The sequence below is a fragment of the Sinohyriopsis cumingii genome, chromosome 5, assembly GCF_028554795.1.
Source record: "Sinohyriopsis cumingii isolate HCF-2022 chromosome 5, ASM2855479v2, whole genome shotgun sequence".
Classification (NCBI taxonomy): domain Eukaryota; kingdom Metazoa; phylum Mollusca; class Bivalvia; order Unionida; family Unionidae; genus Sinohyriopsis; species Sinohyriopsis cumingii.
Window position 1 is genome coordinate 55,663,079 of NC_142965.1, and position 18,253 is coordinate 55,681,331.

Here is an 18,253-nt window from a genome sequence, read left to right on the forward strand (position 1 = left end):
ATCTAGATGATTGTTACGTCAGATGGCGAGACTGAGCATTCTGAAAGTAAATGGACACAACAAAGTTGTGCATGTCACTCTGCGGAAAGGTGTACGACTTATAATGTTGTAAGCGGCGTCAGTGTACGTCGTTTGGGATGTGTATTAACTCCGAACATGAAATCTGACATTGGGATGTTAAGCAGCCTAAAATGTTTCAGATTACATAACAGTACCTTCATAACTGAGATACATATTCGGAGATTTGTTGTACCCTAATTACAAAATACGGCTTGTTCACCTATTTGGTACTGTTTACAATATGCAATATAATCTCGAATTACTGAACTTATCGCGACTATTGGACTATTTTCCAAGCGCTTTAAACGTTGTTAAACCAATCATTGATAGGACCAAACACTTTGGTGAATAAAGCTTGAATGCATCTGTGTAGAAATAGCGAAACTATTATTCAAATATAGGATATAATTATTGGACAGTGCCTCATTAGGACATAATTTATGGATAATATTTCCCTAGGACATGGGGCCCCGAGTGGCCGAGTGGTCTAAAGCGCTCTTCGTTATGGATCACTGCCATCTCACCTCTGTCTGCGGCGGTTCGAGTCTAGGATTCAGCCAATGTGGTTATGTGAGAAAGCTTGCCAGTAGCTTCTCGTGGGTCGGTGGTTCTTTCCGGGGTTTTCTCGGGTTCTTCCTCCACCATTAATACTGGCCGCCATGTATAGCCTATCGTGTGCTGAAAAATGGCGTTAAACCCCACAACAACAACAACAACAAAAAATCCCTAGGACATAATTAATGGGTATATCTCTCTAAACATAATTCATGGATAGTATCTCTATCAGAATTGTTGTTGGATTTCATGCGTTTTTTCATCAAATGGTTTAAGCATTAGGTTGTTAGTCTCTAATCTGGATGCATATACGTTGATCTTTCGTAGGAGTGATGCAATCTTGTAATTAACTGTAATTTTCACGTGCATCACGTGCATTAATATTCAGTCGTGAATAGCGAAGCAGTTAACTGAGAAATACACACGAACCAGGACTAAAGAAAAAAAGCTTGGACTTCATATTCTGACACAAAAGGTAGGAAATGCACTGAATAATTCAGCCTAATATCTGCAACCTTTTCGCGTTCAGTGTCATATTTAAACGTCCAAGAACTAGAAACACGTCGTAATGAATTTTAGGTCACATATCGCATCGCTATGTTACGTCAAATACAACCATGAAAATATCCGCACTCTCTTGTATCGGTATTCTTTAATTTTTTTGCCCACGTGTTACCTGCTTGATTTCTTAATTGAAAGAGTAAAAATTATAATCTGTATTCACTATAATTGTAATTGACGGTCAAAAATCTCGTAATTGAAAAGCTGGAGGAGGATATTTCTTCAATATATCTAGATGCTCTTTCTATATACTGTTTTCGATGAATCGTCATCTTTCGTGATGAATCGTCATCTTTCGTGATGGATATTTCACAAACTAATAGCGATTAAACTTAATCTTCTAGTGGAATCACTACAGTCAGGATAGTCCAGCTATACAGCATCCCCATTCCGCGTTATGTTGATTGTCCAACTCCTTGCTCATTATGGGACCTGGGTGGCCGAGTGGTCTAAAGCGCTCTCCTTTACTGATCACTGCCATCTCGCCTCTGTGCGCGTGGACTAGTGTCTTGGACTTGGTCGATGTGGATATGTGAGAAAGTTTTCCAGTACCTTTCTGTGGGTCGGTGGTTCTTCCCCCGAGGGTTTCCTAGGTTCGTACTCCACCAGTTATACTGGCCGCCATGTTTAACCTTTCATGTGCTGAAAATTGGCTGTAAACCCACAAAAGCAAAACCTACACACACACACACACACACACACACACACACACATTCAGACCTGTAACATAAAAGCATTAAGAACAATATATTCGAAAATACTGCATGATCTTGGCCTATCAGGTTTATACTACAATGGATTCCTGGTTGACATTATACAAATCTACAAAATGCTTTCTCGTACTGATGTTATGAACATTGACAAATAACGTCTGTTATGATGGACTAGGGCAAGGAGACCACTCATTGAAACTTGAAAAATAGAACCGTACAAAAGAACACACACACACACACACACACACGCGCGCGCACACACACACACAGCTAAAACTGTAATACAAGAATATAATTGAGAAAAGCATGTACCATTGGTGCACATTTTTGGTTACTCGTATACCAAAAATTAGTTTCTGGTGTAGTTTTTCACCCTTCATGCAGCGTTCCCACTACACAGCGCTGTTCATGATATCCATGAAACGGACCCGCGCGATAAGTAAAGTCTCTTTATACCGAGGTATGTTAGAAAAGGCGGTGTCATAGTATTGCACAAAACAAACAAACCAAATAAGATGTTAAATGATGTGAAGCCACATTATATTGGATTCTCAAAGACCAAAAATGTGGAAAGCCATCACCGCCAGAAAAATATCACTGAAATAATATAAGCGACTTTAAAATAAGCCAATAAAACCTACAATGAAACAAATATAGTAAAATAGTAATATTAAAGCGCAGACAGTAAGATAAATATTCAAATCAAACGAGGGATGCACCAACGAAACAGACAGATGTCAAAAGAAACAAAGAAAATAAGAATGAAACAGGTAAACTTCCAATGAAATAAACTGTATTTAGACAATAATTTTTATCCTCAAATAAAACAAACGAGTCACAAACAAAACAGAAAAATATCTACAGAAACAAACAAAAAACTAACGAAACAAGCGAACGACAAACAAAGTAAATGGTATTTACACGAAAGAAACAAACACAAGCTGGTTAAGCTAACGTACAATGAAACAATCTAACAACAGAAATGTCAATAATAAAAAAAATCACCATACATATACAACACCCCTGCGCAAACACCGCTGAGAAATGAGCGAAACACGATAGCCAACTGATCAAAATATTTCAAAATGGCACATGACGTAAGAAGACAGGACATAACTAACGCTGTAAGGCTTCTCAACGATTTGTTATCACGAGGGCGGATGCCACCAAAAGTTGCGATGTCCCCAACGCCACCGTTAGTTAACTCCTGTTCTTCTACGTCATGTAAAATATTTTGCGCTCTTGGCTGTAATATCCACTGAAATGCAGGGGCGCCCTCTGTTCTTTCAACAGAGTTGATCATTTGACTATCGTGTTTCGTTCTTTTCTCAGCAGTGTTTGCGCATGGGTGTTGTATATATATGTTGATTTTTTTTATTGACATTCCTGTTATTACATTGCATCATTTGACGCTAGCTTAACCAGCTAGTGTTTGTTTCTTTCATGTAAATACGATTTACTTCTTCGTTTAACTTTTGCTTCTTTCTTCTTTTATTTATATGTTGTTTGTTTATATATATATATATATATATATATATATATATATATATATATATATATATATATAGATATATTTGTTTGTTTTGTTTGTGCCTCGTTTGTTTAATCTGAGTATTGATCTTATTGATTAAATACCGTTTATTTCGTTTGGCGTTTGCTTGTTTCATTGGTATGTTTTTGTTTCTTTAGAGATATGTCTGTTTTCATTGTGCCTCGTTTGTTTTATCTGAGTATTGATCTTGTTCTCTGAGATTTATCATTATTATTTTACAAGCATGTTTGTTTCATTGAGGGCTTTCTTGGTTTATTTTAAATTTACAAATATTATTTTAATTATATATTTTTGGCGGCGATGGCTTTCCATACAAAACAAAATTCTAAACGTGACCAAAAACATCCTTCCTTTGAGCAGCAGTGGTATGCTACTTTGCTTTAAAACGAGGGACCCCTTTACTGGTTATTTCGATTGCACTAAGAAGTTCATCTTTTCAACTTACAAATGTTTTCGTCAGTATTGATATATCGTCGAGGTACTCGTCAGAAAGAGCAACTCTCTATCTTTCCTGCTGATTTTTCCTTCTCTTACGAAGTTCACTCCCTCTGTAATGTATGCGAGTGCCTTTTATGACGGGTTAAAAGGGCTGATATATAAACTCAAGTTTGTTCAAAACACCCGTTAGTACCGAAACGGGACAATAATAAGCTGGCTTAACTTAATACGCGTAAATAATAGGAACCTAGCGGTTGCCAATATACTGTTCAAATTTAAATCTCATTTATATTAACTAAATCTGCCATGAACACCTAATCACAACCATTTTTATCTTGCCTGCAAAGCGTGGGCGACATATATATATATATATATATATATATATATATATATATATATATATATATATATATATAACTTTCACAACGGATATGTTATTGACACATGTTTTATTGTTAAACTACTGCACTGAGCTTCATTTTTCTGGCTTTGCTGGTTGTAGTCATAAAGTCGGATTAAATTGATCTGGACGGTAAAGCCTACCCCCGGCAAAAGTATGTCCCGGTGACTCGCTTTTCACGCTTTAGTGATTACATTGCATGTTCCATTTAGCTTGACTACTCTTTCGTTTTTTCACGTACAATAATGATACCTGATTGGTTCTTTCGTAGTGTCTGATCGTGCTCAAGTGATTACTGTATATTTTGCATTTACCTGGACATCTCGTTCACTTTGGTACGTACATTCATGATTCTTTATTGCTTTTTCACTGTGTTTCTACATATATACCCTGGCAAAAGAAGGTCACATTGAACCAGTTTTCTTGCTCTAGTGATCTTTTTTACTTTGTTGTTGCTTTTTTCCTTTGGTTATTTTTTTGGTTAGTATATGACGGTGAAACAAGCAAGAGGTATGTGCCATTTGTCGGAGTTTTGTTTAAATGTACGCATACCCTTGCAGGCATGTCTGACTTTTTTTAATTCAAATTATTTAGCGATGTTCCATCTCGCACCTTCTATCCGTTTCGTAGTCTGAAGAGCTATTTTGCTGTAGTACAGTTAGTATAATTAGTGTTGTGCTTTTACAAAGAATGTTTTGTCCTTTCACGATAACTGGAATCCGTACAATTGCACAACATATACAACAGTTCGTGAATGTTCGTTATTGATTCAGACACAAAACCAATGTCTGACATATTTCCAATTATTTATATACGTAACCTATAACACGTGTCATAAACCATGCACCTCTTTTTAAGATCGATTGAAAGGCACATATATAAAGGGTGAGAGGTGGAGCGGACGGATGCACAGACATAAATGGATAAATAGATAGGGAGATGGACGGAAAGACTGAGGGTATGTATGTATGCATGTATGTATGTACATGTGTGTGTGTGTGTGTGATTTAGATTTTTAACGTAGCTTTAACAATTTTCCGGTCATATCGTTACGATGTCTGTAGTGTGGCAGCTTAAAGTGATGTCTAGCACTGGGGCATCATGCCGCAGACATGTAGCATGATGTCCCACCGATTCACATTATCCTGACACCAGGCCGACCAGTCCTAACACTAACCTCTTAATGCTGAGCGCCTAGCGAGGCAACTGTTAGTACCATTTTTGTAAGTCTTTAGTATGACTCGGCCAGGGTTCGAACCCACGACCTCCCGCTTTCGAGGAGGACGCTGTAACCACTAGGTCACCGGAGCAGTGTATGTATGTATGTATGTATGTATGTATGTATGTATGTATGTATTAGTAAATAGGTAAGTAGGTAGGTAAATCAATTTGTACAATTGTACATGACTGGAAAAAGAAAACACGCAATACAAGCACAGTTTAATTTTCATATTAGAGTTTTAGATTTAAATTTCGAAGAATTGCTTATACATGATCACGTATGTACGGGACCGCATTCTCAATATTCTAATTTTATTTTCATGCTACAATATTAGATTAATATATGGAAGAATTGCTTTTATCATGAACACATATGTACGTGACTTCAGTGTCAGTATACTATTAACACGTAAGTGCATGATCCCAGTGTCAATGTGTGCTGCTCATACCAAGAACAGAACACGTATATGACCCCAATATCAATATACGATGAACACGTATGTACGTGACCACACTATGTATACCATTTACACGTACGTATGTCACCCCAGTGTCAACGTCTGCTGTTTATACAATGAATACGTATACACGTGACCTCAGTATCAATGCCTGCACTTAGAAGTGGAGTTGAACATAGAAAACTCGAGAAAACATTGAAGTTGAATAGCTTTGTTGTCTTGAATCAACATTTACAAGTTCTTGTTTTTCCCTTCCATAACATATCTAGATACATGTCCAAAATCGATAGTCTCTCCATACACTTGAATGAATATTTCTCTTAGGGCAATCGAAGTCACGTGATCGACGTCTGGTTACGACTGAGTAATCTATTATGGGATAATGGTACACTTGTAAATAAATCCTTGGACCTCAGTGTTGCTAATAAAGGCGTTATCTCAAAGTGCGGTCAACTACACGGCTCTATTGTAATGTTATTTAAATGGAATATTAACCTCAGGAAAGGAAGGCATTAAATACAGAGGTCTTTAACGGATTACTATTGTACTGTTCCAAGGGAATTCTGGTAAGTAATTATTTAAATAAATATTTTTGGGGCATTTGTAAATTATACAAGATAACTGCAAATCTGCAATTGTTTATACATATTTGATCAAATTTAAAATTTAATTTAAAATAACTTAAACACTATTGTTTTCCCACATTCTTTATAACTTGTACTAATAGTTTGAGTTCATTCTATTCTACAAGAGGAGGAAAACAGCTGTACCAACGGACGTGTGTTTTTATTGAAAACGTGTGTTACAAAAGTATTGTACCAGTTTAATGCCCGCTATAAAACACATGGACCCTACAAGAGGCCAATTTCGGTGCTGACAGATTTTAAGACGCCACTGTCAGACGTAATGCAACCTTTTGTTAGAGACGTACTTTATTTGTTAATTACTAACACAAAAGCGTGGGCTTGAGTCTCGGACTCAGCCACAATGGTTAGGCCTGCATGAGAAAGCTTACCAGTAGCTTCCAGCTGGTTGGTGGTTCTTATCGGGGAATATACATGTAGTCAAGCCTGTCTTGAAGTTTACGTATGCCAAGCAATCATCTGCCTTAAATATTCACTTTTTCCTTGTTCATTATATCAAATGATTTAAGCAACCCCTTGCCTTAGGATGCCATTTTCTTTATATTACACAGGTATCAACTATACATAGGTTTGACAATATACCTCGTCTCCACCCGTACATATGGATGTATATCTCTATTTTTTATATTTTGTTTTTGTTGGTTTCTTTCTACAAGTCCGTCGCTGTCGCCAAATTGAAGTACCACTTACCATTTCGGGGCCTAAAGCGCTCTCCGTTACGGATCACTGCCATCTCACCTCTGTCTGCGTGGGTTCGAGTCTAAGATTCGGCCAATGTGGGTATGTGAGAAAGCTTGCCAGTAGCTTCTCGTGGGTCGGTGGTTCTTCCCGGGTTCTTCCTCCACCATTAATACTGGCCGCCATGCAAAGCCTATCGTGTGCTGAAAAATGGCGTTAAACCCCACAACAACAACAACAACAACTTACCATTTCTGTCGGACGCGAAAGAACCTCAGTGCACGTCCGATTTATTCACGGCTATTTATAGGAATGACAACGTTTCATACCAGCTGCTATGCTAAGAAATAGTATCACTCCTTTGTTGAAGGTACCATAATTTCCTGCCAAGATTTACATTAATTTGCTGTAAACAACATGTCTGAGCACTATCAGAGTCTCTTAAGGGTTAATGGAAACGGATGAGAGTTCTTAAAATTGCGCTGCAACTGTCTCCGTCTCCGTGTTTGTGTAACACGGCTGCATCATGCACTCGGCAAGCACGTTTCCCAAATGAGAGGATTTAGTACACAAACTACTAGTCCAGGGTTATACGGACTTTTTGGCTGATAAAAGCTCGTTCATTCCAGCTTTCTCATTTTGTAGATTGTTTCACTGTCTTCAGATGAGTTCAGATAAATGGAGTTCTGCTGCGTTTTATCTGCCATCAACGAGTCCCAGTATTTCTAATTATGTCTGAATTTTTCTGATTCCGCCTTATATCCCCCTTCCCCTCCCCTTCCCACTCCGTCCCTCTCTCTTGGAAGAAATTCAGTACGATTTTAAGCGAAGTTGGATATTGTTATCAATTTTCTGGCGACGATTTGATGTTCTAATTTTAGCAAACCAGATACCGTTGGGGATATTTCGTTGCACGGACGCAGGAGAGACATTGGATTCCGCAGAATACTTGCCGGTACATCGATCAGACATTGAATTAGTGTGTGGTAGACCTCTAGATTACTAAATCACATTTGGATTCAAGAAAACCATCTTATTACATTGACTTGTTTGATTTCTCGATTCAACCTACGATATGTCATTTACAAACTCCAAAATTACTTAAAAAACAAGTATAAACGTTAAATATACCCGTAGTAATATTTGCTTGTGTTGAGTGATTTATTGCTCCTTCGTCTGTACCACAATATGCCATTAAAGGATTTTGTATTACCACATACCTATCTCTGAAAAATATATGATCTAGCGTTATAAAAGAGAGATCGATCGATAAGTGTTTCACAACTGTTCAACACAAAAGAGCTGTAAGAGAGAAATGCCATACATACAATCATTTTGTACGAATGAATGAACCTCTAGCAATAATCTTATATTCTCCACGATTTGTTTATAACATGACAAAATAAAATTAGTAACAACAACAACAACAACAACAATAATAATAATAATAATAATAATAATAATAATAAGTTTTCTTACTCTTTAATACGACAATCAAACGTTTGGTAATTATCGGCGCTTTCTCATATTATTTTCTATATCATGCAGAGGAAAAGGGAGCTAACCGCCTTTCCCATAGAAACGAAGCGATAGTCGACCCGGACCTCGTTAGAGTGACAAATTCAAACCTTAACCGAACAGTAAACATAAATAAGACACTAAAAAGCGGTCACCTCCATTTTTGCGAGACATGTGTCTGTCTTAAATATTTCACATTGGAACGATCCATACAAATGCAACATGTAAAACAAAGAGAGAAGTGGGTGGGGTGGGGTCGCAGGTAGTAGTAATGAACTGTGCGATGTCGAGGACGGTATACCAAATTGTCAAAAATAACACCTTCTTCTCTTATAATCCCTGCTTGACGAAATGTCCAGAAATCTAAAATAAATTAAACAAAAGATACCTTTAGTTTCAAGAAGTCTGTGTGTGTGTGCGTGCGCATGCGTGTAGGCATATAAACTACAATCAGAAGAACTCATTGATAAATGTCGAGCATTTGCTCGTCAAAGCTCGCAAAAGCTGGACATTACTCATTTAGTTTAATAAATTCAATATTAAATCATTACCCATTTGATATCTTCTATTTCTCAAACGTCATAACAGATAAGAACTCTACAATTATATATAAATTTAGTACACGTATAGGTTCTATTTTTAGATATTATGAAATTAACATTGCGTAGGATTTATAAAAAGATGCTTACGTTCGTGTTGACAGTTATTAATAATAATGGTAGTGGTGAACATGTTGAGAAATTTTGGGTTGTTTTACATTGGACGGGTTTAGGTCAGGTGGGTTGATAGAAGAATTATTTCTCATTGGATGGGCTAGGTCACATGAATAGTTGTTTTGGAATATTGGATTGAGTTGTATCTGTCACATGGGGAATATTGCGACATATAATCGCAATAGGCTTTTGAAGGTGTGTATGATGAGAGAACCGATCAATCAGATTCATTCCTATTTGGATTCGTTCCCTTTTCGGATTCTTATTGGATATGTTGAAATCAGTCTGCAATTGTGTTTAATGTTGTCTTCACGATTATTCATTGGAAATAGAAAATGTTCATTAGACTATAATATTGTTCGTTTATTGTGAATTATTCAAAGGAGTTCCGGACGCCACGGTTCTGACACATAAGTACTGTTGCAGACCAGTACAGTAATACCTCGTGCATTCGCGTTTCTGGATTCGCGAATTCACGGATTCGCGAAATTTTCATTGGTACCCTCTACGTACATGTTTTCTTTATTTTATTGAATTGTACCTTCGTTATATGACTTCTGTGACATATGAAGTTTACCTAGTTTACCTTCCTGACAATGACAAAGAAAACGTCAGTCATTAAGTTTACAGTCCCATTCGTTACTTGGTTTTACCTTACTGTGAGTGCAAAAGAAAACGGCAGCCAATGAATTAGTATAGGGGTAATATTAGTATACCGTACTGTAAATGCGCTAGTGTGGCAAATACCCATTAGGCGATACTGTACTCTAGTTTTACGTCAACTATTTATTTCTCTTTTTAAGGGTAATGTATCAAGCTAACTTTTAAATGAAATTAAAGTGCTTTGGGAGCATAATTTGGGTCACATTTAGGGTTTAAACCCTAGAAATAAGCATTTATTAGCATTTTTAGTGACTCGTACCAAACATTCGCGATTCCTTCTGATCCGCGACTGGTTCTGGAACCTAACCTCGCGAATGTTCGAGGTATTACTGTATATTCTTTGATCTCAAATTTATAAGGAACATTTTATTCTTTTGGACTTCAATACAACTTTTTCAAGAATATTTTAGATATAATTCACAATAATGTAAGTTCCTCCTAACTTTTCATTTTTATAGCATTGATAATTAAAGATTCTGTTAAGTTTGACAAAACTTGCTGATTTTGCTTCTTTTGGTTACTTAGTTTATGACCATAGAGTCGTAAAATAAAAAACAAAACAAAGGAAAACCACTGTCGAGCCTGTATCGACTTTTGTTACTTCATTAGCACTAAGGGTCGATGGCGGTATTGTGTCCCACGTTTACAAATACAGCTGAAGTTAGATGTGGCATAATGCAAGTTGGGATAATATGATCAGATCTGTCTATTCTCTTAATGGTACATTACTATAATGACCCAAAATCCAGGTTGTCAAATTGAAGTTGCCAAGAATAGGAAGTCACGTACTTTGCCCCGTATTGTATTGAATATATTTTATTCTATGGCTGGATCAAACATCACGAGTTATTGCAGATGCGTAGTATATCTACCGTGAACTCCTAATTTGAAGTGGACTGATGAATATTTAAGTTTCAGGAAGTGCGAAAATGTTGTTGTGTGCTTTAGTATCGCTTTTAGCTGAAATTCTCAGGTGCAGTACACAAGCCGTCTGTGCTGACATTGAGTCATATATTTTCAACCACAACAGGAGGCGGTTGCTACTTAATCGGCTTACCTTGATGACGTAGTCGTTTAATTGAGAATAGGCAGGTCAAACTTGGTAAACAAAATTTGGAAAGGCTGACTTGGATGTTATAGCAGCATCTTCCAGCATCTTAAACTAGGTGAGGAGAAGGTGATCATTTTACACAAAATGCCATTGTAGTAATCAATTAACTATGTAGGACTCATGATACTAATTACGGGGAAGAATGGGAACCAGTATAGCAATGGGTGCACATAAAATAGAGTATATATGGGGTTGACTGACCACGACTGGTTAATAATGAAAGTAAAATTGTAGTGAAAATAATCTTTTGAGAGCTTATTCTAGCTGTAACGGGAAAAATAGAGGCAATATTTAATTGATGGAGCTTCAATCCTTTTGCAGACTCGAGTTTGCAAAACTAATTATTGAAATTGGCACCTGATCCTTTAGAGCGGAATTAAAAACAAAAATGTTTCAAACACGTAAATTAAGCAAATGGCTTTCACCACACACAAGTTTAACCAAGGATGGGTCTGTATTGATGAATATGGTTTTGATCGTGAGCATCCAGAAATTCAAAGTTAATGAATTTTTAATATCATGGTGTTTGCATATGTTTACAATGGGAGCTGAATTAGTGCATAGAGTTCTGTAATACCTAGGTACATATCTGATTCCGCTTCTCCTTGTCATTTCAAATTAGGATGTTTTCACAGAGGTTCCCATTCTTTGGTTAAAATTCTTCTTTTTTCTTCTCATTTCGATATTTATGTATGAAATAACAAAACATATAGTTATGCACTTTAAGCAGGGGTAGGGACACGATTTTCTTTTAATAAGATTTCGGTTTTAGGAGGAGTAGTAGTGTCTTCCTTACGGTCGCCAACCTTTCAGGCTTACCCCCCCCCCCCCCCGAAATGCACTATTTTACACGAGTAAATGAGGTTGATAAATGGAAGGGAAATCAGAACCACCACAAATGTCCTAAATCAGAACCACCCCAAATGTTTTAAATCAGAACCACCCCAAATGTCTTCTAAACTAGTCACTGTTAAGTATGCGGGGTTTTCTCCAGCCACCGCATTCGTCTTTGACAGGAGTTTTCTACATGTCTGTTTTAGACCACTTTTAATACAGAATGCAAGTACTTGAGATAAAAGAACTGAAAACTATTTCAGTTTGAAAGAAAATCACTGCCCATCTCCCTGAAAATTAAATGGCCAGTACCTTATAAAAGATGAATCGCTATGTGTATGTTAATTGTTACACAGGTTGCAGTCTAAAAGCTATAACAAAAGTGGGTTGATTCAGCTTCCACTAGAGCTGATACCGACGAGACATGCTGACATTAAAGATCAAGGAAGTGTGAGTACTGAAGCAACAATATTCTTGTTACACAATTGATACAGGAAGCAGTATATTTTTGAATGGGATGCCAACAACTGGGCAAGATAATTATCAGAGATGAACAGTAAACATAAAACACGCTAACTTATTAAACGAGAAAAGATTTCGCGGACTTAAGAAATTACGTAAAGTTCAGACAGAAAACAAATGCACTCCTGAAAATCATAGGATGATTCGCAGTCTTACAAAGGAATACGTATACTTATCACATTCACGTACGCTAGTAAATAATTAAAATATGACATGACATGGTTTTGGTTTTCTTTTTAATCGGAAATATTTCCGAAAGTTGGATTTGGCGCGAATATGTCTCAAAACATTTAATTTCACCATGGCTTTGGCATACGTGACATGCATCAAATATGTGATTAAAAGAAAAATAAATGCCATTTTCATTCCTCGGGAATTTCCGCAAATCCTTTACTGACGGAAACTACCGACGTACAAGGTATAGTGAAAAAGTACCATAGTATGAACCACCGGGAAATAATAATACCCCGGTAAAACGGTCTACGTGACCTGAAGCTTCCTTTGGTTCTGTTAGTGGGCGCAGATAGTTTATTGTATTTCTGTTTTAATCACTGTCGTATAATAAAATATATTTATGAAAAGAGAACGGGCCTTTTCATTATAAAATGTATTACCAAAAATGGGGCCTATAATGGTTTAATTACGAACACAGACGATTATAATTGTCTTAGAAGTGTCATTGTTGTCATCGCGCATCTTGAAGAAAAGGCGAGTAAATAACTCTTCTCGTCCGTGCCGATTTTGAGCGATGTCTCAGTTTTTGTTCCTTTTGTGTTTATCACAGAAATTTAAAAGTCCGGTTGTAACTAGGAATCGTATGAGGAAATTAACAAAATGAATGTGTGCATGTTTAAACAGCACATCAGTACAATCCTGGCGATATAGTACCACTAAGAAGTTGAGTTCCAAAAACATGTAAAAGTGGCTTAGGTGTGTGATAAAGTCTCTGGTCGGGGCCCAGAGTGAATAGATGTGTCGTGAAGATGGGTTAAGAAAAATTATTACCTTCAAGTAACATGGATGGGTGGGTGGGGGAGGGAAATGCAGCTTAAGCACAGGCTTGGGTGGAAGTGTCTGTATATTATCTTCAGTAAAGTTACTCTCTAGACAATACGTTCCTGATGCTAATCTCTAGACCTAGACAATACCTTCCCGACGTTACACTCTTGACAATATTTTCCTGACGTTACTGTCTTATCAAAACTTTCCTGACGTTACTGTCTTAACAGTACTTTCCTGACGTTACTCTCTAGACTTTACTCTCCTGACGTTACTCTCTAGACAATACTTTCCTGACGTTACTCTCTAGACTACAGTCTCCTGACGTTAAGCTTTTGATCTAGTATTCATGGTTATGCCAGGCATAATCCCAAGACACAAAAGAGAAATGTATTGATTAAATGAAATAAGTGAAAACTGCTTTACAAATAATACTTCATATCATTTTGGAATCGTAAAACCATTCAAAGATTAGATCAGAACTGGACGAATTTTTGACATGCATATGCTGTTTAAATGTCTATCTTTGAGTTATTAATATTTCATTGCTCATCACACACAGTAGAAATCTTGCGAGGTTAAATCGTTGCGTTTGAATTTCATTTGTATGACTGATAATAATCAATAATGCTTAAGAAATTATGAATCTTGATTCCAGCGATGGGCTTTAAAGTGTTTTTATTGACTTGATGCAAATGTATAGAATAAATATTCGTTGCCATTCTAGTTTGGAATGCAATATTGATTGTTTTGTTTCTTTACAATAACCCTTCTGTGAACAATATTGGGGTCAGTTGTTGCAGTGTTGTATACGGCTTTATTTATTTATTTATTCATTTATTTATTTATTCAGAATTTTTCCTCTGGCTCGATAGAAAATGACCATTCTGGCTGTGCAATCTCCACGGTCTCCAACCCCAGTACCACCCTACCCCGGTTTTGACCTTGAAGGTAGCTACAGACCAGAGTCACCACCTCTGCGTGTCAAGTTTGAAGGACAGGCATACTATAACCGAAATCGAGGCTCCGTTCACGAATGGATGTACGGTCATAAGAGTACATATGAATCTCCTAGACCTATTCCCAGGTGCCCGACCTCAGAATCAAAAGGAAACTACAAACTCGGAAAAGATGGCACAATACGACCGCTCTTAGACGGAACAGCGACTCCTAGACCGGAAACAGCGCCACCTAGAATCAAACAAGAAGGAATGGGAATCGCCACTGTAAGTCGAGGAAAACGTATGGACCAATTGATATCTGAATACGGTCAGTCACCGCCAACACCAAAAATTCCTCGAGTGAAACCGGAAGCGGAGTCCACGGCGGAGGTGTCAAAGGGTAAAAGGATGAACGATCTCATTCATAGTTACGGTAGGCTGCCATTATCAGCGAGAGCGATTCCGAGGGTCAAACCAGAGGCAGAAGAAATAGCTGATGTAAGTAAAGGAAAAAGGATGAATACTTTAATACACAGGTACGGTAACATACCGCGGTCACCAAAAACCGTGCCAAGAGTAAAGCTGGAAGCCGAGGAAAATGCAGAACTTGGGAAAGGGAAACGAATGAACACAATTATTCACAAATACGGAATAATTCCTTTGTCTCCCAAAGCTGTTCCTAGGGTAAAGAAAGAAGCTGAAGATAACGCAAGACTAGGACAAGGTTTTAGAATGGAGAGACTTATGCACAGTGTAGATAGTCTTCCAGAATCTCCAAGAATGCCACCTAGAGTGAGATATTCGGAAGGTTCTGCAATTTTGCGAAAGAGCAGAGGAACTATGAACCAAATATTCCGTGAGCGTGGACAGAAGACATGTGTACCAAAGCCTGGCATTAAACAGAAATACTACTTAAAGCCCCAAATGGTGTGACGTCATAAAGAGACAGTGATATTTAGTGTTGTTTATTTCAATTAAACCAGAGCCAAGATAAATAACGTCACACCTGCTCATTAGGATATCATGCTATATAACGCTAATGTGATTTTGATAATTACTCCTGTATAAAATTGTACAGATATTTAATATACATCATATCATGAAAAATTCTTGAATAATGGTTGTAAATGTTACAATTATGACAGTATGAATTTATCTGTTTTAAGAATCGGGTAAAGACAAACAGTTGGTTATTTGACGGACATCAGACTTTAATATCGGATGGCTACCAGTATGCCTGTAATTGCCTTATTGCTGAACACATTCGCAAACGATACTGTTGGTCGACAGTCTATTGATACCAGCGAATGTTAAGAATTTTATATTTGGAGGAAGGTCCATTTATATGAACTCGGGGAAAACTTAGGTCTAAATAAGAGCTTGGCTTCGAGTTTACTGGCCTTCTTCTATACATGAAGTGCGAATAATATCAGAATACTTATCGGTTGACGCAGAGCGTGTTAGTACAGCAATATTTTCACATCTGATTCACAAACAAGAAACTGCAGGCCTACAGAGAGCTTAAATGCGGGTCGGGACAACGTTGTTTCATCTTTTTAATTCTATTTTCATTGTAAAATGTGTACCAGATTTAATTTTTTTCCCCGCTAGGCCGCTGTTAAGCACGGGCTACATGCTACAGGTTTGGCTATTGGCACTCACATGATTGCTAAGGCGTATATGGTACATACTGAAATAGCCTCTAACAGAAAATTTGTTGGGCTGGAATTGGATAGCGGTGACTTAGCTTCTAGGGTAAAATTAGTATTCTGCTGCCAAATAGGCTTTTATTCTGTTAAGCAAACCTGGCCAATCGGCCAGAAGCCTTTCTTTCACCTCAAATCGTGCCAGAAAATATATTGACCAATAAAAAAGTCAACATTTGTACACATACGATTTTCAAGTAGAAAGTAACATCTATTATTCGAAAGTTGAGTAAACTTTATCAAGGAGATACCATAGTTCATCAAGATCTGCATTGACCGTGCTCAACAATGAAACAGAGTCAAAGACTTCAAATTCGAGACCATGCTAAGTGTCTTCTGATTTAATTATGTGATTTTGTACTGGTATGCAACAGAAGAGACGAGAATGAATTTTGACTATTCAGCCTTGCTTTTGCGCTAGATCATTCGAAACAAAACTGCACAAACACCCCAGACCCGTATCTTGTACACGGTTACCTACGTTGTTATTAATGTGCTGGCTAAACTGTTTTGATGGCTTTCTTAATTTTCAGTACATTCATTATATGCCAGTAGCTTCTCGTGGGTCGGTGGTTCTTCCCGGGGTTTTCCAGGGTTCTTCTTCCACCAGTTATACTGGCCACCATGTATAGCCTATCTTGTGCTGAAAAATGGCGTTAAACCCTACAACAACAACAACAACGTTCCTTTTATCTACTTATGACGTTGCCATAAGCATAATGCCTAGCGAAATAAATCACATTGACCTACTTTACGCACTAATGTTTGTGATTGCACAGCTAAGGCATGAACAAGAGATAACGACGGTCAATAAATATGCTCTTTCGGGTGAAATTTTAAACGATAACATTGTCAGTATGAGGGCCACAAACGAATCCAGGATAGACCAACATATATGAAAAATCGGTTTATATATTTCTTAGCGCTGCCTGCGATATACGTATCAAAATTCGTCGTCCATTGCTTGTACTGGGTAAGCCTCTTTAGCCCACTGATCCAAATTTTCCTAACCACAATGTCAGTTGGCTTTATATGCTGCAAGTAAGAGTTATTCTGAGGTAAACTGGTGGCGAGATTATAAATGAATCTGTCGAGTCTTGATAAGATTATTCATTCAATATAAACAAAATTGATTCAATTCTGAGTTGACAAATGAAACGAGCCATTACTGCTAAAGCTTTAGACAAGAGTGACTCATTTTTCTCGCACGTAAGTCGTACTTTAGGTATGCAAATAAATAAAACAAATTTTAATATGAAATCCGAAACCTGGGAAAAGTATACATATATTTAGACGAATAGTATGAATACTGTGCTTAAACGCCAGTCAAGCGGGCTTTTTTTATACGGAATACTGTTTGTGTTTGTATTATTGGTTATTTCGATCCCGAAAAAAGCAAAACCTTCAGGGAGTTTACATACAAGGTAATGTAATCAATACGTGCCAAATGACATTTATGTTGTTTAACAAATACAAGTTAGTGAATTTGCTCTTTTGCTGTTGATTGATTAAAAAAGTTAACTGTCCATATGTTTTCCAAACTTGTATCTCGTTCAATTACACGAATTGGAAAAGCAAGTTTCTAGCTCTACTGGTCATAGAACAGAAAAGTTCTTGTGATGGTCTTTCGTATGTAGTCCGTCGTCCGTACTTCGTCCGTTGTCAGTTTTTCGTTCTTCATCCGTTGTCTGTAGTTCGTTCGTCGTCCCTCCGTCCGTTAGCACAAGTTTGTTATCGTTACTATTCCTGACCTCATTTAAGGATTGCCATGATACTTTATACACATTCATCCCGTGGTCTAGTTGGTCCAAAATGAAAATAGTACCGATCTGAGATCCAATATGGTCGAAACAACAGACAGTTCTATTCCTCTATTAATAGACTTCTTATGATGGCTAGTTCAATCTTAAATGAAAATGATACCAATTTGACGCACAATGTGGCCACCACATCGATCATCTTGAAA

General features: G+C 37.3%; 1 protein-coding gene across 3 annotated transcripts; it reads left to right on the forward strand.

Moving 5' to 3' along the window:
* Window positions 1-1,057: 1,057 nt before the first annotated feature.
* LOC149799217 (uncharacterized) lies at window positions 1,058-17,813 on the forward strand. 3 transcript variants are annotated; one of them, XM_089958486.1, is made up of 2 exons: window positions 1,058-1,090; window positions 14,494-17,813. In XM_089958486.1, the coding sequence occupies exon 2, from the start codon at window positions 14,519-14,521 to the stop codon at window positions 15,512-15,514; it is 996 nt and encodes a 331-aa protein (XP_089814612.1). In that variant the 5' UTR covers window positions 1,058-1,090; window positions 14,494-14,518; the 3' UTR covers window positions 15,515-17,813. The 3 variants fall into 3 exon arrangements, with proteins under 3 accessions (XP_089814612.1, XP_089814611.1, XP_089814614.1); XM_089958485.1 differs by lacking the exon at window positions 1,058-1,090 and adding an exon at window positions 6,150-6,524; XM_089958488.1 differs by lacking the exon at window positions 1,058-1,090 and adding an exon at window positions 12,483-12,569.
* The last annotated feature ends 440 nt before the right edge of the window (window positions 17,814-18,253 follow it).

What these genes read in the sequence shown, in the direction of transcription:
- LOC149799217 (XM_089958486.1), top strand. Translation starts at nt 14,519, where the DNA reads ATGACCATTCTGGCTGTGCAATCTCCACGGTCTCCAACCCCAGTACCA.